The following is a 20,961-nucleotide window of genomic DNA, read 5'->3' on the forward strand; positions in this document are numbered from 1 at the left end:
CCGGATTTGGAAGTCTGGAGGCGCTGGGACAACTAAGGAGTGGATGCCCCTAATTTCCCTGCTATAAACAACTAATTACTCTAACATATATAAAAGAAAAAGGAAACACGATGGGCCCCTTGAAATTTTTTATAGCAGTTGAATTGTCAACTACCCGGTAAGAAAATTGAAAATTTTCAAAAAAAGGGGAAGCAGTCGAAAATCACCGCATTCTACAGATGTCGTTAAAAATGTCCATTCAAGTGCTTTCGTCAAACAATTTTTGAAATTTTAAGCTCTAAGAAGCGAAAAGTTGCAAGGAAGTTGTAAGGTCAACCGTTTTTTGGATTTATTTCATTTTTCTCTAACTCATGAGTACATATTACGAATTACACATTAAAAAAAGTATTGCTCGATCAAATCAAAATTTGATAGTAAATGAAAACTTGCAATCAGGGCTTTCTGACATATCGATAACAATATTATAATGTTTGTGCAAGTACTCTTAAGTAGTGAAAATGCATAAAAAATGTTTGGGAGGAAAAAACTAAGAGTTGCTGACCCGTCAAAATTTGGATATTCTTTTATGTATATTGTACAGTAGCTCCAATTGCCCTCCTTCAAATTCGGCCCTGAGAGGGATTAGTGAACAGTACCATAAGTAAATTGAATCAATTGAGTATCGTTGAAATCGGATCCAGATTGAAACGGATATCCTTTTAGGAGAGATGAATTTTCGGAAAAGAAAGGTTTTGGCCGTTTACTTCCCCATCTTGATACAAAATAGTGTGGAATTTCGAAATAAACTCTTTACAGAGATGTGTAGATCATGCCAAAAATTATCTTGAAGACACAAACTGGAGGAAAAAGCCCTTTTGAAACAACTATTTCCGTATGTACATTGAATTATACGAAAACAAATTTTTTCGAAACAACAGAGTGCGGGTTTAGAGTAGTACTTGTCTGATGATTCGACATAGTACCAGAAGATATCTGAATAACTATATAAAGTCATATTACATATTTTGCTTCTGCATTCATTCGAGTATTGTGTCAACTACCACCAGTATTACCATAGGTAGGTATTTAAAATCCAGGTAAACATCTTATAGTACGAATTCATTTCTTCCTTTATTCCTTCCAGGTCTGCTTTTTAGGTTCGATGAATTTCAAGTATGCCTTCGTAACAAGAGGCGTAAGATCTTGAATCAAACGAGCACAACTTCATAGATTCTATATTACAGTGTTTGTTTTTCACACAACTTCCTATAGCAGTATGGATGCTACAGTATCATACCTGTTATTCACACTATCTTATTGCAAAGCTGAGCACTACAGTAGTAGAACATCAATCACTGATATAAATAAAGGGGAACTCAGGAACTCATAGTAAATAAAATCTTGAAGACGATATTTTTATGACAGGTAATAAACAAATATAATACATGATATTTCATCAGAAGATCGAAATCTGGTTTTCTCACCATCTCAAGAATCTATATATAATATTTATAATATGAATCTATAAGATCAAACAGTTTATTGTTACATCAATAGGTATGTTCTGGTTTTAAGTTTGAACAGTTCCGGGTTCCGGATCGTTCAAAATCAATGAGTCAGTTGTAGACTGGAATGATCTATGCCACATGATATTCAGTAGGTATCCAGTTGGATGACTGTTTTATGACTGATGAAAACAGTCCAGATAGAGAACCAGAACAGACCTAATAATATATTATGCTTGAATGAGAAACAGCATACCTACCAGCACTGATATTACTGTGGGTATGGCAATAATCAAAAATGGAATAATATCGTCATTCATAGTCCAACATGTAATATCATCCAAAAAAATTCTTGCTATAATCCAGAGTATTATGACCAGAAGTGGTAAGCCTAGAAAATGTATAAGTGTATTCAAGCAACTATTGAAATTGAATTGAAATTACCCCAACCCGCACAAATATAGTATATTAGATTTTTGCTGGAATCTGCAAAAAGTGCCCTAAAGATCAAATTGTTAAGATATAGTCCTTCCATCAAAATCCATGAATAGTTCGCCGTGGTGAAATATTGCACCAAACTCGTTAAAAGTTTGCATTCGTAGTTATTTTTCTGGAATGTAAATATCAGTTTGCATTACCAGTGTTTTTGAAAGAACGTTATTGATATACCTCTAGGTCTGTCTTGAAGTACAGGTATCCATTTCTTTCGCTCAAGTCATTTGTGAGCCCCACCCCATCAATAAACAATATGTCCTTCAGAATGTAGAAGAATGCTCTCATTATAAAAGACGCAAATAAATTCATATGGAGAATGTTTCTAGCACAATGCAATTTTCTGAAAAACAAAAGTGGTACAATGAAATTTCATATATTAGGAAATTATATATAGTACCTGATAAGCAACATTATTAAGAAAGCTATCAGGAGAGATATCAATGAAACTGCATATCCTGTTTCGGATATAATTTTAACTGCTGGCACAATAGCTTCATAACTTTTTGAAATTCCTGGTTTCCCGGAATTATTGGTGAAAATTGTAGTTATTGCACCTTCATAACACGATGTATAATTAGCCCAAGGTTCGTGTGTAGTAAGATTCGTGAACCATATACCATCTTCAGTACATTTCCTGGTGACGTTATACTCCTGAAAAATATATATTTGTGAGTCAGGGAAATGTTATTCGAATCCAAATTCAGACAGAAATTTTATATGAACTGTGAGCCAACGGAAGGATAGAATGATACTTGTATGTGTGAAACACGAAAAATTGGCGAAATCATAATTTTTTAGAAACTGCACCGGAAACAATTTGATCTACACAAACTTTATTTCCAACTATCACGACATGCTTCGCTATCACAGTAGTTTTTCGTAGTAAATAACATATTATGTTATTCACTATGTAATGTAATTACGTTATTTACACTCATGTAATAATTGATGAGAAATGAAATTTATTAATAATTATGTATTCATCAATCACTAATAAACTGTATATGGCTAACCGCGCGCTCTCCGCCCTCTATCTCGCAAACGATTCAACGTATAAAAATTTTTTGAAAGAAAAATTGTAGGGAATTCAGTCCTCTACAATATTGATAATGAATACAAATAGCGAAAACCCTATAGGAAACAAGATACTTGAAAAAAATGTGCAAAAAATCGATGGTGCTGGTTGGATGCAACAGCAATATCTGCCTCGATTTATCATGTGCGAATGCTGAATTATGCCATTTGTTAAGTTAGGTTAGTGTTTTTTATATTGAGTAACTTTTCAATAAAATCATTTATTATTATTATAATTGTGACATTTGATCTTATATTTCAATAGCCGTGTACACCCTACCATACCTATGTAGTTTTTGAGAAAATTTTTAAGATGTCAAAATACAAGTTTACACGAGAATTTCAAATTCCGAGGTGAACTTACTAAGATGACTGGACTAATTATTCGAAAATACTTAAATATACTGCCGTAAACACCGTGCCTGCAGGATGATAATCTGCATGCTGAGAGGAAGATCAGAATACACAACCATCAGGGGTCGTCCTCAGGGGGAGGAGTTTGTCCCCACTGTTATGGAACCTTGTAATGGACCATAATCGACACAAAGTACCTACTTTGCTAATATATTGAAGAAACACATGCAGCAGGCTCTGAGTATTATAACTGAATGGACCAACGAACGTGAGCCCAACAAAATGGACTATGGTAGAAGTATCATAACTAAATGGACCAATGAAGAAGGGCTGAACATAAGCCCAATGAAATTGACCATAGTAGGAACAAAACAGATGGCCTAGGACCTATAAAACATCAAGGTGAAGAGATGAATCTGTTGGGGAAGGTCAAATATCTGGGTGTGCTACTAGATCCCTGGAAGCAACATCTAAAAAAAGTTAAAAGGCGGAGGTAGCTCTGAAGGCTTTCAGCAATATGACCAAGTCATAGCATTACTACAGAAGAGTAGATATAAAGTTCTACAGAGGTTACAACACAAGCCGTTCAACCCGTATTTTATCAGAACCGTCTCACTCACAATATAGAATAAATGAAGCAATCGATACAATAACGTTGTATTTTAACCACTTTTCGACCTGAAGAATGCAATTGTGTCGTGAAAACCAATACCTTTTATAATGAATAAGAACCCTAAACCAACCAATCAACTTCTCTATACTGAACCAGAGGACTTATGAAAATATTACAATTCAATTACGGTCGTTTTTGTTATACACTTTTCTCTCCTCCAGCCAGAAAAATTCACAAATTCAATTCTTAGTACTAACTTCACCACCATTATATATACCCCAGCGTATCTGACTTTAAATACTGGACTACAGAATAATCGCAGATACCGGATTAATTTGTTAGATTCCAATAATTCAAGGTGACCTCAAATTTTGTATCTTTCTAAAGCTGAAGCTAAATGGCCACAAGCAATGGTTTCGGTGAATAGCACTTTGATAGAAGAAAAATCACATCAGCCCACTGTGCTAGTATATTCCCCAAAAAATATTCCTCATAAAAGTGCCTTCAGAATGCGCGGATTTCCAAGGACTTCACATATGAGCAAGCCTAGCTTTGGTAAAAACAAAATACTTCTAGTACCAAAGCCAAATGAGAACGATCGGCTCTGATTTATCTTAAAAATTAATGGAATGAAACGTCATTCCAAAATTCAAACATAGAAATTACTGAGCAAAATGAACAATAAATTCACAAACTCAAAATAAATTCTCAATACATAAAAACTGAATAAAACATTGTCCTCAGTCGACAGTGAAAATCACAGTTTGATTCATATACCTACTTAACAACTATTGTATTATCATATTATCAATGTCTATTGAGTGATTCTACTGCGCATTGCGAATGATTTCTAATTCGAATGATAATTCGATTATTCAAACAAATCGATAATGCCATCACAACATTGAAAAATCATTGCTGCAGACTTAAAAAAGGAAAACTCCGCTTTCATGACTCTCCAGCCCTCAGGGTATTGTCTTTTGTTACTCTGAGCTTCAGCCCATATGAGTTCCCTATCTGTATATCACAGAACAAAATTCGGTTTTCGTTCTGTAACCTGCGTTCTGTACATTGATAAACATCGCCACACTGTCGCACGTCAGTCACTTGTCATATGTCAGTCTCACACGTGGGAAATGTGATTTTGGTTGTTTACTACGAAACCGATCATTTTTTCTTGCATATAATTTGTTTTTGGAGTTTCAAAGTGTTAAAGAAACATGCCTAAATCGAAAAGAGATAAGAAAAGTGGGTTTTAGGAAATTATTTATGTTTATATTTTTCTTCAATTTTAATTTGTCCTACATAACCTATTTTAATTTCAGTTTCCTTAACAAAAACCGATAAAAAGGGTTTAGCATTGAAGCAGAAAATAGTGGAAGATGTAAGGAATTGTGTGGAAAAATATAAGAGCATTTATCTGTTCACGTATCGAAATATGAGGAACGAAAAGATGAAAGAAGTTAGAGAAGAATGGAAGCCCAGCAGGTTCTTTTTTGGAAAAAATAAAGTTATAGCTATAAGCTTTGGGAAAACTGTTGAAGAAGAAGTCGAAGAAAATCTCCATAAGGTAACGTAAAGTACTAATGTCTGACATCTATCGGATAGTTAACACGAGTATTCAACCAAATGTAGGTAGTAAGTTTCTAGTTTTGAACATTGGTTACCATGTGTTCATAAGATAAAACTTGTGATTCACAACTTGAGACTGGTGAATGAATCATATTTATATAATCCTCTGACTAGTCAGTAGATGTATATTAGGTAAAGTTTGTAGATTTCTTTTTATTTCTTGATATGTTATATTTTCCTGAAGAAAAATTGTTTTACTGAAGGAATCAAATTGTCTCCTACATATATTTGATAAAGAGTCATCACATACAGCTAGTACATCATGGGGTCCATTGTTTTTATAGATATTCACCAATGGTATGAGTTTTTCAGATTTGCCGATGTTAAATATCAAGTGTCACTACCAGTAGCCTGGATTAAAACTAACATTATTATTGAACTGAGAAAGATTATGTTTGATTCGTGAAAATATGTTGATGCAATTTTGTAGATTTCAAAATATGTTCTCGGTTGACATCTATCGACACAATGTGACATCACGAGTGTTATATTATCGTCTCCGGCACTCCTATGGTATTGATGAGTCCCCAGTGTTGCCTTACCCCCTGTGAGATATTTATTTCATTGTGGAAATGAGAGGTGCTGGGTTTATCAGAATTTTCATTTTCCACTCTCAAGCAAATACAAGCTATTAAGCCTGCTGTAGTATTTGTCCTCCAGCAATTTAAGATAATATCTTTTGATATATTTTCTATTCTGTATGAAGTTGTTATTTGAAAAGAGATAAAATTTACTCTTCAAAATCCGTAAATTCTGCCTAGACGACTCTGCCCAGATGAACTCTGCTCAGATGGACTTCAACATCATACCGTCTCGTCTCAAAATAGCAGAAATTATAGCCAGATAGATGCAAAAGGCTGTCATTTTTGGTTTGCTACATTTCCTCAGGGCAAACGATTTTCAGACCCAAAGATCACATACGCCATACTTTTTATTTATGAAAGTTGAAGGTAGAAGTTACATGCTGAAATTTTCTCTGACTTTGAACTCGGAGGAACAATTTCAAATTTCGTTAATCTTTGGGACTAGTGGCAATTCAGATAATGTTCTATAGATTATGTTGATGAATCCTACTAACTGTTAAGAATCATATACTTTTGAACATATTTTACGTTTTCAAAGGTCAATAATTAATACATTTCTTTGCACTTTCAGATGTCAGCTATTTTGAAAGGTCAGTGTGGACTCCTTTTTACAGATTGTAAGAAGAAGAAAGTGGTAGATTGGTTCAATAACTACTCAGTTGAAGATTACGCAAGATCTGGATTTAAAGCAACCGAAACAGTAAATTTAAAAGAAGGTCCACTGACCCAGTTTTCACATGCAATTGAACCATATCTGAGGCAATTGGGAATGCCAACAAAATTAGACAGAGGTAATAATTATAATTATTCATTTGATGTGTTCATTCTGTTCTTAGATGTTATTTGAAAGTTCCAAAAGAAGGGTGTCAGACTTTTTTAAATATACCCAAATATAGATACAGTATGCAATATATTTCATATTGGGTATGATAAGAAATGAATATAAAAATATGGATTTTAGTAAATGAAATGGCAATAATCGAGAGCCCATTGAGTATTGAATATTATAAATATTACTGGAGTTTTTTCCCAACACCAAATCGTTATTTTTAACACTTCGACACGTGTTTCGATCACCAAGTGATCGATCATCTTCAAAGAGGAAGATTAAAACTAGAATCTGATGTGAGCTAACCCTATTTATGCTATAAAGGTAATCCCTACACTCTTATAGGCATCTAGAGTGTAGAAATAAGTAAACACAATAATATTAGGAATGACGATGACGGACCTATACCAAAGAGCAAACTATATAGCTTGTAAAAATAAAATAAAATAATGTTGTTGGGTTTACTGATTACTACATAAGGACACATGAAATGCAAAAATAAATTTGGAAAGGTAATATTGTGAAATTAATTTGTATATAGCTGAAAATTGTTTTATATAAACATATATTGTAAACTAATAGATAAGGCAAAATTGTAAAATTAATTTAGGTTGGTACGCCTGGATGGTTTACCTGTATGGGTTACCTTTATAGCATAAATAGGGTTAGCTCACATCAGTTTCTAGTTTTAATCTTCCTCTTTGAAGATGATCACTTAACACGTGTCGAGGTGTTAAAAATAACAACTTGGTGTTGGGAAAAAACTCTAGTAATATTCATTACTACACCAAAGGTTCCAAACAGTGCATCATAAGTATGGAATATTATGTCAAGAGGATTAAAATCACTAACTTTGAAATTATGTATTTTATTTTCTACCATTTTCTTTCAGGAGTTGTGACGCTATTGCGGGACTTTGAAGTTTGCAAAAAAGGAAATATACTGACTCCAGAGCAAGCTAAGATTTTGGAGTTGCTAGAGCTTAGGTTAGCCACATTCAGGTTGATCCTGAAGGCAAAGTGGACCAAAGGAAAGGGTTTTGAAGAATTTGAAGTGGACGATGAAGAAGTTGATTTAGAAGTAGGTGAAGAAATGGAAACAAATGATGATTAAAAAACTTCTTTTTAATTTTTATACACTTTTTTCAAATATTTATATAAGTTTGTATATATTTGTTAAATATAAGGTAATCAAATAGTTTTTGCTTCATTTAAATCAAATCACGGAAAGCAACATTCAAGGAAAATAAAAACTTTGGATACTATTTAATTTTAGGTACTGAATCATGAACATGGATTATGATAAAAGTGAAAATCTTCATTTATTGAACACTCATTGAATGTATCCTAGGTACAAGCTCTTGCTACTGAAAGTATGTTGCTATCACTCTATCTGACCTGATTTCAGTTGATATTTCCATTATGTCTTGTGCTAGCTAAGGAAATAATGAGGTCTTATCTTTTAACATCTTATCTTGTAAACAATAAGATGATGTTGGACCTATATTGTGGTGGATGTAGCACCTCTAAGGGTGTTCTGAAGAAGAGATTAGATTAAACTTATCCATGGCGAAAATTCATAAGCCATAGAATTTTAGGTTTGCTAGATTATGGTAGACTGCCAATTGCAAACCAAAATTATTGCTACTTGAAAAATTTGGACTTTGAAGCTCGGAAGTTTAGGTTCAAGTGAAGTGTAAGTGTTCAAAAGGGATATTGAAACACTGATTGTAAATTGCACCCCTACATTACACACTATACCATAATAAGACCGAATCCCGTCATGGAATGAAAATCTCTGGTAGTAAAGTAAAACATAAAATACACATTCCTCAATAACTATAAAAAAATCATAAATTCAACATAGGCGTAGCCAGACCATTTTTAAAAGGTAATGAATGGTTTTAATACATAACATAAAGTTTATGCAGAGAGAAAATATTTTGTTTGGTCATCAATTGAGAGTGTTCAGGGTTTTTCATTCCGGTTCACGTTTTGATTCGGGTCATTATTATACTTCGGCTTTGGATGGTTTTTACCGGTTTACGGGCCTTGGTGAACAAAGCTTCCATACGACAGATGCAGAAAAGCAGATCAATCATCAGTCAAATGACTGTTTATATTCTCTTTAACGAGTCCCCATCAAAATGAACTCCTCTAAGGTGAAGTAAAGTTTATTCTAAGTTCGTTCTCTGGTCATTTCTTGCTGCTGAAAAGCGAATGTGCCCAAGGACGCACCCAGGATTAAAACTAAGGGGACAAGCCATGATCGTTCGGGTTGCAACATTTTAGAACGGAAAAGGTGAATGAAACTAAACTTTTTTGAGAAAATTATTTAAACTTACAAGTGATTTATCAACTATGTCATTACAATGAGTTTCACAACCTATGAAACAAGAAATAATTGATAAAAATATTTGTTTGTTTTCTTCAATCATCTTCTGGTGATCACTTTGCAACTGTACATCAACCGAAACATTTTCAAGGAACGCTTTTGCAGCAGATGTTGAAGTTTTGTGTGAGTGACTGCTGACGTTTTTTGTACAATCTTCATGTATATCTTTGAGCTTTATGTATGACCTAACCATGAATTACCCCAAAACTCTTTCAACTGTAACACAACTAGGAGAAACAAGAACACAGTGAATACATGGAGCACCTTTCAAACGACTTGAGTACACCAACCAAGGGGTATATTGAATATTGATCTAAATAGCGGCGGTTACATTTTCTTTTCAAATGGCTGGCATTAGAACGAGAATCGTAATTGATGGTGGGGCTCAAGAATTTGTAAGCAGTTCCTCTTTTTTTTCCCATCCCATCCCAGTTTCTACTTAGTTTCTGGATATTAATATAGTTATACAAATAAAACAAACATTTCAGTATAAAATCAAGTAAAGTTTAAATTTAATTTTTCTCTAGAGAAATTGATGAATTACTTTACTTATCTTTTTGGAACTTAGTTTTTATATCCATTCGGGCAGCTTCTGGGTTATTTAAGGTTAGAACTTCAAACGTAAATAATAAGGTAAGCTAATATAATCTTCAAATGGAATGAATTCGAACAAATGATTATCAAAAGAAACATTTATTGAATGAATACATGGTAAAAAGATAATCTATGATGAATCCCACTAACTGGTTGACATAGATTCCTCTGCCAGTCGCTAGGTGTGGCTCTAGATCGGTGGTGCAAGATGTACAATCACGATAATTTTCATTTTCAGTATTTTTTTTTGTTTTCGTATAGAACATAATTGTGAACGATTGTACGAAAATTTCGATAGGCAATAAAATAACGATGAACTACCCTAATTTCACAAATTTCAATAGAGTAAGTATTATTTCGACTATTCAAACAGTAATTTCGAAAAGTGTAATGAATTCCAGCAATAAAACGTGCTTCCAGTGAGAGGCACTTGCCTCCCTGCCCCTCGTTGGGTACGCCCCTGAACGTGCCATCTGAAGAATAACGTCCTGGATCATTTACGTTGCTCTTCCATATTTCAATATTGATCTACAATTTTTATGTTTTGTTGATGTGATACTTCTCTAAAAATAGAGGTTTTGTGCAAACAATACAAACAAGTGCAAACACATAAATTGTATGAATGAACAATAGTGAAATCACAATGACACATTTATCCATTACCAATAATTGAAGTTACAATATATTCATTTTATGTTATTACTGAAGTTTTGAACTTTTTCGCGTACTCGGGATTCGATGAACTCGACGAAGGTCGTTTCATCTGATCCTGATTGGCGAAGGTTACCCCTGTGATACCATATTTTTAATTGTGGATTATACCGGATTTTCTAACAACAGCTACTTTTACCAGCCACTTATTCCATAGAGAATTTCACCCAATAAAAAAGTTAGTGCGTTATTGGATACGTAACTTTTTGACATCAGATGTTGTGAACTTTTCGTTCGATATAACCCGATAATAGCTGTCTTCAATATCGAGTAAACGATCTGAAAAATTGATTGGGATTTTGATTTCATCTGAATTCTTGTTGTTTGCTCGATTCTCTGTAATGTAGTTTCAGTATAATGCGTATTATTTTCTGGGTTCTGAAGATATTGTCAGCATTAACAGCTGATCCTCAGAAAATGATACCAAACTGAATTATCAACTAAACGTGGGCTTAGTAGACTCGTAATATACTTTTAGACTATCTAAGGATACTTGATCCCGCAGAGCTTGAAAACCTTAACATATAGAACAGAGTTTGGAATTGAAGCTCTGTTACGCCAGCAACGCAAAGTACGGAAATCGCATTTAGAAAATGCTAAAACTAGATACTTTTTAGATGCTTTTTAGGTAGCATTATGTGATGCTAGAAACGCAATGAAAATAATGATGAAATAATGAATGTTAAGGCAACACTATTAGGTGCTAAACGGTGAGGATCGTGAAATTCTCTAATTAATAAACAAAAGCTTCCAATTTCGCTTAACAACATATCTAAGAATCAGGTCTCTCGAAAACGAGGACGAATGATCCATCAGGTATAAACCAAGCGTGGTAATAAAGTGCTAATTAGGTGCTTGCAAGAAATTAAGATGAAAACGACTGCGAATAAGCGAAAAAAAAATCGAGATACCTGATTTGAGAAAAAAAATCAACAATGTGCAATGAAGTCTTGAGATACTCAAATAAAAATATCAATCAAAATAAAGTGCTAATCAAGTGCTCCCTAGATATTCATAGTAAAACTAGATTATTTAATGCATATGGGGCTCATGGACCTGAAAACCATTATACCTGATGTACTGGGTTTTTATAGTATCTACGTTATTTAATGAATAAGGGCAAGAAATTAAAGTGCTAATTAGGTGCTCACTAGATAAATAATAGCAAACCTAGATTCCATAATGCCTATGGGGCATTATGGAAAACCACTATGACTGATGGACTGAGTTCTTACAGTACGTTTCTCGATAAGTAAGGGTATGAGAATAAAGTGCTAATTAGGTGCTCATTAGATATTAGGAATCACACGTTAAAAGGTGAGACCTCGTTAGTTCTTAACTCGCACAAGGTCGATTTCTGAGGGTTATCGTTCATAGGTGTGAATTATCTGGTTAAAGGAAAACACATATTTCAAACATTTTTTTAATGGTGGTTATCGGGTCCATGGTGGTTATCGGGTCCATAAGCCCCATATGAATTATGGAATCTAGGTTTACTATTATTCATCTAGTAAGCACCTAATTAGCACTCTAATTTCCTGCCCTCATTCATCAAATAACGTACTATAAAAACTCAGAACATCAGTCATGAAATAATGTCATGGTGGTTTCCAGGTCCGCATGAGCCCCATAGGCATTAAATCTAGTTTTACTATGAATATCTAGTGATCACTTAATTAGCACTTTATTTTGATTGTCTATGTATTAGTTTACGAGTATCTCAAGACTTTATTGCATATTGTTGATTTTTTTCTCAAATCAGGTATCTCGAAATTGTTTTTTCGCTTATTCGCGGTCGTTTTCATCTTAATTTCTTGCAAGCACCTAATTAGCACTTTATTACCACGCTTAGTTTATTCCTGATAGAGCATTCGTTTTCGAGAGACCTGATTCTTAGATCTGTTGTTTAGCGAAATTGGAAGCTTTTGTTTATCAATTAGAGAATTTTACGATCCTCACCGTTTAGCACTTAATCAGCACATAATAGTGTTCCCTTAGCATTCATTATTTTATTATTATTTTTATTGCGTTGCTAGCATCACATAATGCTAGCAACGAAACTTTGAGTATTGAGTTGCGGTGTAAGTTACAGAGCACCTAATTTTTGACTTCGGTACCTAAAAAGCACCTAAAAAGTACCTAATTTTGGCATTTTCTAAATGCAATTTCCGTACTTTGCGTTGCTGGCGTAACAGAGTTTGGGCCTCATTCGACAGTGTGTTGGGGCCTTCTATATCGGGAGGGGTCGTCTACAGCGCAATCTATAGCTTCCCTGAGTAACGGATTATCGTGAGTTTTCGCACAATAGAAAACTCGCCGATTCCTCCACTGAATGGAATTCCTCGACTGAATGGAAGATTTTCAGCTCGGTTTAGTTTTATGTCCATGTATATAAAATTTAATTCCTAGATGATTGAGAAATGAAAATATTCATCAGTTCTACCTATAATTGATTCTACAAAATATTAATTTCTTACCGGTTTGAATCCAGCTATGTAAGATGGGCATGGGCTTACAGCTAAAACTCCTGCTGGAGTATGAGGCCAACAAAGAATAGAGTCCCAGAAAGGAGGACACATCAAACCTGAAATGAATGAGAGTGATCAGTATATCTATAAAATGGGAATCAAGGCAATTTCGTAATAATTCAGTGTGTTCCAGCTAAAACTTGTCACCCCCCTAATCTGCTAACTCGTAAAAAAATTGAAAATATCTCAGACCCGTCTATTTTTACACATTCACCAGATACATCATCATTGTGTTGTCAACCCCTTCATCCCCAGTACTTCAGAATTTTCAATGGGATTACTATAATTGTGATACATCATTCTGAAGGGAATTCAATCCGAAATACATCAGTATACTGAAATTGAGGATCGATCAAGTATTGAAGTTTTAATGAAAAGTACATTTTATAAAGATATTTTTAATTTTCATCATGTAAAATGTCTTCGCACATTCCTCAACATTCTGGATTCACAATTCTTCTGCAGAGGTCATCAAGAGAGTTTGGTTGTGTAATATTTAATAGTTATTTTTATATTGTAACTTCAACATGTACATACATTCTACATATAAATTAATTTTAGATTTTCTTTTTATATTTTGACCTCTAATATTACTCTGAATGTTTATATTGTTGCATTACTTTAAATTAGCCTCATATATGTATGTATATCCACACACAAGCAGTACTGCTTCCGAGGTATTACTTTATTCACAATCTGTATCCTATATTGCTTTGAATAGGTACATTATTATTATTAATATGAACTTTGGATTTCATAAAAGAAGTCTAATGGTGATAATCAGGTTCTCGCTTTCCAATCCATCTCCCTGTGAAATTGTCATCTAAAAATTGGCGTACAGGTTCAACAAAATCTGGAGAATTTCCATCTTGTTGAAATGTGAGCGACCATCAAGTAGACTATCATCGTTTTTAAGTAACTGAGTGATTCTGGGGTTCAGAGTTGTATCCAGAAGTTCAAGACAAACCAAGTTCCTTATAAGTTATTCTCACTGTAAAACACCCTGAAGCTTGCTTTTCATTGAGGGTTACAATGTTATCGACGAATTTGAGTTTAACGTCAATCATTCCCCTCAAAAATGTACAACTAGGTCTGCTTTCAATCATCTTGTCCTTTGTTATTAATAGTATGGTGTCAGTAAAGCGGCGGAATGATAATACATTTGTTTTAGAAATATTAAATGACAGCAGATTGGTGTCGCACCAGTATTTCTTCATATCTTAGTTTATAATCTCGTGGAGATTACATGAAATTTTATTAATACATAATACTGTGGTATCATCGGCGAACAGAGTAAATTTTCATTCTATATCGATAGATGTTAAATCGTTTATGTATAACAAGAAAAGTATCGGTCCCAGTATTGAACCTTGTGTAATGCCAATTTTAATTTCGTTTGCTGATGAGGACGATGAGGTTTTCACAATCTGACTTCATCTCGAATCGTTTATGAGTAATTCCACGGATGCCATATTAGCTTGCCTAGAGTCGGAATGAGACGTATAGGGCGAAATTTTCATGGATCACTGAGATCACCACCTTTGTGCAAAGGAACTATAGATTTTTTTAGACAGAAAGGATATGTAGCGGTCTTGAACAATTAATTTATTACGAACGCTAGTGCATTCAATGTGGTATCAGGATATCAGAAATATCAATTGAAATTGTGGATTATGAGGAATTGGTATGTTTTTTGTTAATTTTTCAGATACAGAGCAAAAGTAATTGTTCAGTTTGTTTGTGTTTATTAGTATATCAACTTGTTCTTTTCTTTGTTTTCTCCTAAAACCATTAATCATGGACCACATCTCTTTTGATTTATTGCTTGCTTGTAAAATTCTGACTTGGTAATAGAATTCTTTTGCACATTCGGATACTTTTTTATAAGTATTTCTGATTTTTCAACACAGTGATGAATAGGTGTATTATTCGTGAATTTTTCATATGATAAGGTAAACTCATATTTCTAGAGGAAACCTGCATGGCCTTCGTGAGCCAGTATTTTTTTCAGTTCAATCCTTTGATGCGGAGAATATTCATTGAGAATATTTTTTATGTAGGAATATAAAATAGAAAGAGGGTCAATTCATACCTCCTCTCCACATTTTTCTGGATAGGGAGGCTAAATGGACTGTATATAGACTTATGCATATTGCCAATTGAACAAATCAATGTAATGCAGCCTGCTGGTTGACACTGGAAGTCACAGCATTCTGGAAATGACCTCTAACTTCATGCCTCCAACTGTCAACTACGAACTGTTTTATGAAGTACTGTTCCCGAGTAGAGAGGATTGGATACTCTGGAAGAAGGGAATATTAAGAGCAGATAGTTTTTGGTTCATAGATGGATCAAAAACACCTTCAAGTTCTGATGCAGGTGTTTTCAGGCGCAGTCTCAAGACAGAGATATCAACCTGCCTAAGAACCTATGCGACTGTACTTCAAGCAAAAACTCACGCTGCAGCAAACTGCAGTAAACTGCAAAAAACGACTGTCCTCGATAGGAAGACTTAATAGATTGCTGGATTCCTGGCCATACTGGCCTAAAAGGCAATAGGGCTGCTGACTCCCCTGCAAAAGAGGGTGCTGCAAGCAGCTTCATTGGACCAGAACCTGTTATTGGCATCACTTTAGGTTTTGCCAAATAAACAGTGAACACATGGATGGCAAGAAGAATCTTCCAGGATTGGTTCACTTCAAGGCATTTATTTACCCTTCGAAACTTGATACCAAACAGTTGTTGAACTACAGTAGGGATGAACTACGATATCTAACAGGCCTTCTCACAGGTCACTGTCATTTGAATCATCATAAGCAGAGACTTGGACTGTCGGAAGGCAGCGTGTGTCGCCTTTGTTTGGGAAATGATGAAAAAGCAGGACACTTCTTGTGCCTGCCCCACTTGGGACCGAATCCGGTTTTCAGATTTTGGCAGAGCCGTACTTTCACCATCTGACCTGAAAGACCACTCACCATACAAATTAATCGGCTTCATTAGGAAACTGGGTTTATTTGGTCGAGTGTAAATAGGTGTGAGCCACAATAAACCCTTGCGGGATGCGGTGGAGGATCGAAAAGACCCACTCACTTTCGATCTAACCTAACCTACATGCACGCTTGCTTTTTACAGATCCCCTCAAAAATAAAAGATCTAAATATATTAAGATATAACTCTCTTTTGAAAGCAACTACAAAAAATACTTTCGTTAAACTGCAGTCTTTGCCACCTGCTGCAGATGCCACTTTTGAACAATCCAAAAGTATATATCTGCAAATTCAAACCTGGATCGGAAGAAAAATATGACCAAAAGAATGGGGTTGGAAATATGAATGCAAACAATGACGAAGCGACCAGCTTCAGAATCTTCATTGAACATTTTTTGTACATACAGGAAAAGTTTATTAAATTACACTTTAGCTTGCTTGGACAGTTGTACTAATTCTTCACTTACTGACCATATCAATGAAATCGATGATGACGAGAGTAATGATCAATAATGTTATAATGTAGGTATATATCGTTTTTGTGAAATATGAATTAATTAATTAGTTACTATGCAAATATTGTTTATCAGGTATAAAAATGAGATCTTTGCTCTAAACATTTTTTTTCTCATTTTTCAGTAAATTGTTCTTGAAAACTATTGTAACTGAGATGGGGCCTTTTTTTGATTGAGCTTTTAACAATAGAGTGACAGTTTTTATGAAGATTCATTGACTGGGCTTGAATTCCTAGATTTTACAATTTTTACGCCTACTCCACCAGACTACCTAACCCATTCCACAAGATATGCAAAATTGAACGATACCCAATGAAATGATGCTTTTAGGAAGATTATATCACACTTCAGCTACGTCTACCGAAAAGCCCATTGTGTAACACATCTTCACGTATTCGAACTTTTGTGTGTTTCCGGCGCTTTCCAATCCTTGCCGCATCGAAAGCTTTTCACCAAGGCAAAACCACTTTTATTTCGTTTTGTCTCGATGTTCCTCGCAGAATCACGTTACCAGACTATTAAATACTTGTGTGGGTGGTCATTGAGGCATCAAACTGGAAAGCTAAATGTGCATACGAAATGTCCTTTGCTCTAGGATTTATTAATTTACGAGAAAATGAAAGGGAGAGGTGAACATACAGTTTCATGTCGGTTTCATGGAGATAGAGAAACACTGGTTCACCCCACTCTACTTCATACAATAGAATATAATTTTGGGCACAAATAATAGAAATAAAAATAACAGACCGTATATACTTTATTATAACTATCCTTAGGTTTTTCCCGTAGGACTGTACAATTGACCTTAATTTTATTTCGCTGCTACACTGACAATACAACACAAACACTTCAACTGAAACTTCAAATGTCTGTCGCCTTATTAGATCACTTCGTACCGCACTTTCAACTAGACTTCTCGATCTGCGTGTTGGTCTGTTTATATATGGTAATCGAAGTTTCTGAAAGCCGATAGGAAAGTCGCTGGAAGTATCTCGAAGCGACGTAAAATCTAGAACAATAGCGAAGTGCAAGTCGAGTTGAGCGCGATTTCGACCGAGTCACAGTCGGTTAAAGACGACCAGCGGCGTCCGGCGTTATTTTTTCATGGAATGATTCATAACACTATCAAATACAAATCAATTCACTGAATTAAAAAAATACTTCGAAGGAGCGACTTCGTTCCCCTGTTCATAAAAGAGGACATATGCCTCTCCACTCACCAGCAATTTTGGTTGAATTGGAGACACGTGTGAATGTATTCGTGCCACGTGCCAGATTACTGATGAGTGTCCACAGTTTGTGCACTTTTCGTCAATCTCCGTTTGTGTTTCTCAGTAATTCTAATTACGTCTTCATGTGAACCTTCTGAAAGATATCGAAGGAACTCCTGGGGGACTTAATGCGCATGACCCATGAATCAAGGGGCAAATCTTTGAATCTGACTCTTCAAGTAGACTGTGTTTAAATATTACTGGAGTTTTTTCCCAACACCAAACCGTTATTTTAACACCTCGACAAGTGTTTCGGTCACCAAGTGATCATCTTCAAGAGAAAGATCAAAGTAATCAGACTTACAAGTTATTCTCATTTATACCATAGATACCTCTTCTAGGCACCTGCGTCTTAAGTGTCTTAAATTCATTTCACAATATTGCCTTATCTACCACCCTTAAATTAATTTTGCAATGTGTAAAACATTATAAATATTATAAAATATTATTTTAATAAGCTATATAAAATTAATTTCACAATATGTAATAGTCAGGTAAATCTAATCATTAAAATATTATTTCAACAAGCTTTGTAGTATACTATTAGGTATTGGTCCACCATCTTTATTCAGAATATTATTATATTTACTTATTTCTACACTCTCATAGGCATCTAGATGCCTATTGTTGTTAACTTGTCTAACTAATTTTAATGAACTGAAGTCTATAGAATGGTTTTGTTGCAAAATATAATGGGCGGCTGCCCATTATATCTTATTTCGATAGATCTTTTTGTCTGTCCATAATATTTTGCATCGCAGTCCTTATATTCAATTTCGTAAATTCCAGACTTTTTCGAATTCTCGTCTTTTGGATTTCCTAAAAGGCTCTGTAGTATAAGTATGACTTGTTTTAGAAACCACCTTCATACCTAGTTCCTTGAAAATTTGTCCAAAGTTTTTCGTATATAGGTGGTATGGAACTGAGATATATTCATCTCGGTTTTTGTCGTTTTTAAAAGTCGATATTTAGTTCATTCTTTTGTCGTTGTTCTTGTCTATATTTAGTTATTTATTCTAAGTATTTGTTAAGCAATTCCACTATTCTCCTGCTTTACATAACTGTTTGACGTTTATTTATTATTTTAAATCTAAATCCTAGTTTTTTATCCTATGAAGAGTTTTATCACAGCAGCTCACGTTATGGCAGGAAGTATTCCATGTTTTCCTTATATTTGAGTTGTAGGAATCTCATTGCTTTTGTAACAGTCGTATATTGTGTTTTTCAGTGATTTTATTAGATAAACGTCTGAAGGTTTTGTTAATCATGTATCACATCGAGTCTTGCGTTCATAAGGTTTGTTTTTGACTATTTTACGTATAGTTGAGAAAGGAATTCCGGTCAAATCTGATGTTGCTTGTAATAGTTTGTTTCCCTTGAAACCAAACTTGAGATGTAGATTCTTATATACATTGAAACATATCTGTGTTTCACTATTCAACACGACGGCGATAATCATCACCGCATTCCCCGATTTTCATTCGTCACCGTAACATGACTTCAAATTTAATTTTATGATTCTTCAGCCAATCATTAAACTCGGTTGGTAAAAATTATCCAACACGAATCGCCAAGTGTACAGTCCACGTGGACTAGTTCGTTGCCGGTTCATTTCTGTGTATTAATTTTTTAGGCTTTTGAGAGTGCCGCCAACTTCAAGAGTGCACAATATCGTTGACTTCGACTATACTTGTATGTTGTTTGCTTATCGAGTGCATTTGTTATCCATCTTTATATATATTATATTGAAATTTCAGACCAGTTGCTATTGATTTTTGGGTTCGCGTAAACGGTTAGAAATTTTGAATGTTACCATTCAGTCTATTGAATATTTTTTGTAAAAAATGAGTGCGCAAACAGACAATGAACAGTGCGTTCATTAATAACACAGCTCTACAAAAAAAAATTTTTGTGTTGCCCTGGATATTTTTGCAAATTTTTATGTTTTTGAGTGCCTAAATCACGAATATATTTACGAAAGTACTGAATGTGCTCTATTTTTTATGATTTTTACGTATCTTGTATTTTTAATAATAATCGGCTTGTTAGTAAAAAAATTTATTTTCTCAGTCATGATTAGGCTTCTGCGAAACTTTTTTGCGCGTACAAACATCACGTGATCCCCACTTCTCGGGCTACTTGCTCTGCAAAACAGCTGAGAACTCAGTTATTTGATAATATTGAAGTACTAACACGGAAATCTGGATAAGTTGTTATATGTTAATATTTTCTTTCAATTGTTGAGTGTCCGTTCTAATATATTTATCTTGTCTTTTTAAACATGAGTGTGTCTTAATAAAGTTTGTAAGTCTTGCGTTGAGTCTTTACGGCTGTGGAAAAAAGGAGAACGTTCTGGATTAGACTTTGGTATTCCTATGATCTGGATGGAGGCTAAGAATCATTTCGATGATTGTTACTTTTGCGTAGTAGATGCTAAAGGTTTCAATCGAAATCAAACGTAGAGATATCCAGATTTACAGTCTAAAAAATGTCCAGTTTTACACAGTGAAAACCTCCCTCGGCCTATTTATGTTTCAAAAGTGATTCGCATGCCCTCAGAAATAATTATGTTGCCAAATTCACAGAAATCGAATCAGTCTACCAGTGGAAGTGAATGGGTGAAACATCTACGCCAAAGTTGTTTTCTCAAAATGAACTCAGTGATTTAATACGTGATCTAAATTTATCAAAACAAGGATCAGAACTGTTAGCTTCAAGATTGAAAGAAAAAAATTTATTGGCACTGACAGTTACAATTACAACGTACAGAACGCGAGAAAGTGAGCTATTACAATTTTTTGATGAAAATGAAGGATTGGTATACTGTAATAATATTGCGAAGCTGCTTCTGGACATGGGTTTGAAAGAATACAAACCTACTGAGTGGCGTCTTTTT

The 20,961-nt window shown here is 34.4% G+C and overlaps 2 protein-coding genes across 4 annotated transcripts in view; one reads left to right on the forward strand and one right to left on the reverse strand.

Moving 5' to 3' along the window:
• The window catches only part of LOC111503664 (vasoactive intestinal polypeptide receptor 2), a 266,571-nt gene that overhangs the window by 17,815 nt on the left and 227,795 nt on the right, over positions 1–20,961 (reverse strand). For all 3 annotated transcript variants that reach the window (XM_074178839.1, XM_023158028.2, XM_023158027.2), the window contains 5 exons: positions 13,242–13,348; positions 2,377–2,630; positions 2,154–2,319; positions 1,929–2,094; positions 1,745–1,875 (listed from right to left, as the gene is read on the reverse strand). In XM_074178839.1, the coding sequence (XP_074034940.1) occupies positions 1,745–1,875; positions 1,929–2,094; positions 2,154–2,319; positions 2,377–2,630; positions 13,242–13,348 (824 nt within the window). The remainder of the gene's footprint in view (positions 1–1,744; positions 1,876–1,928; positions 2,095–2,153; positions 2,320–2,376; positions 2,631–13,241; positions 13,349–20,961) is intronic.
• Positions 5,109–8,262, forward strand: RpLP0-like (Ribosomal protein LP0-like). Its single transcript, XM_074178843.1, has 4 exons — positions 5,109–5,268; positions 5,346–5,590; positions 6,808–7,027; positions 7,958–8,262. Exons 1-4 carry the CDS (start codon positions 5,241–5,243, stop codon positions 8,176–8,178), a joined length of 714 nt encoding a protein of 237 aa, XP_074034944.1. The 5' UTR covers positions 5,109–5,240; the 3' UTR covers positions 8,179–8,262.

The sequence above is a fragment of the Leptinotarsa decemlineata genome, unplaced genomic scaffold, assembly GCF_025532065.1.
Source record: "Leptinotarsa decemlineata unplaced genomic scaffold, Ldec_3_MD MMD2_tig00004307_RagTag_RagTag, whole genome shotgun sequence".
Taxonomy (NCBI): Eukaryota; Metazoa; Arthropoda; class Insecta; order Coleoptera; family Chrysomelidae; genus Leptinotarsa; species Leptinotarsa decemlineata.

Coding starts and splice junctions, on each gene's coding strand:
- RpLP0-like (XM_074178843.1), top strand. CDS start 5,241: ATGCCTAAATCGAAAAGAGATAAGAAAA. Junction 5,591..6,807: donor TCGAAGAAAATCTCCATAAG/GTAACGTAAAGT, acceptor TTGCACTTTCAG/ATGTCAGCTATTTTGAAAGG. Junction 7,028..7,957: donor GCCAACAAAATTAGACAGAG/GTAATAATTATA, acceptor ATTTTCTTTCAG/GAGTTGTGACGCTATTGCGG.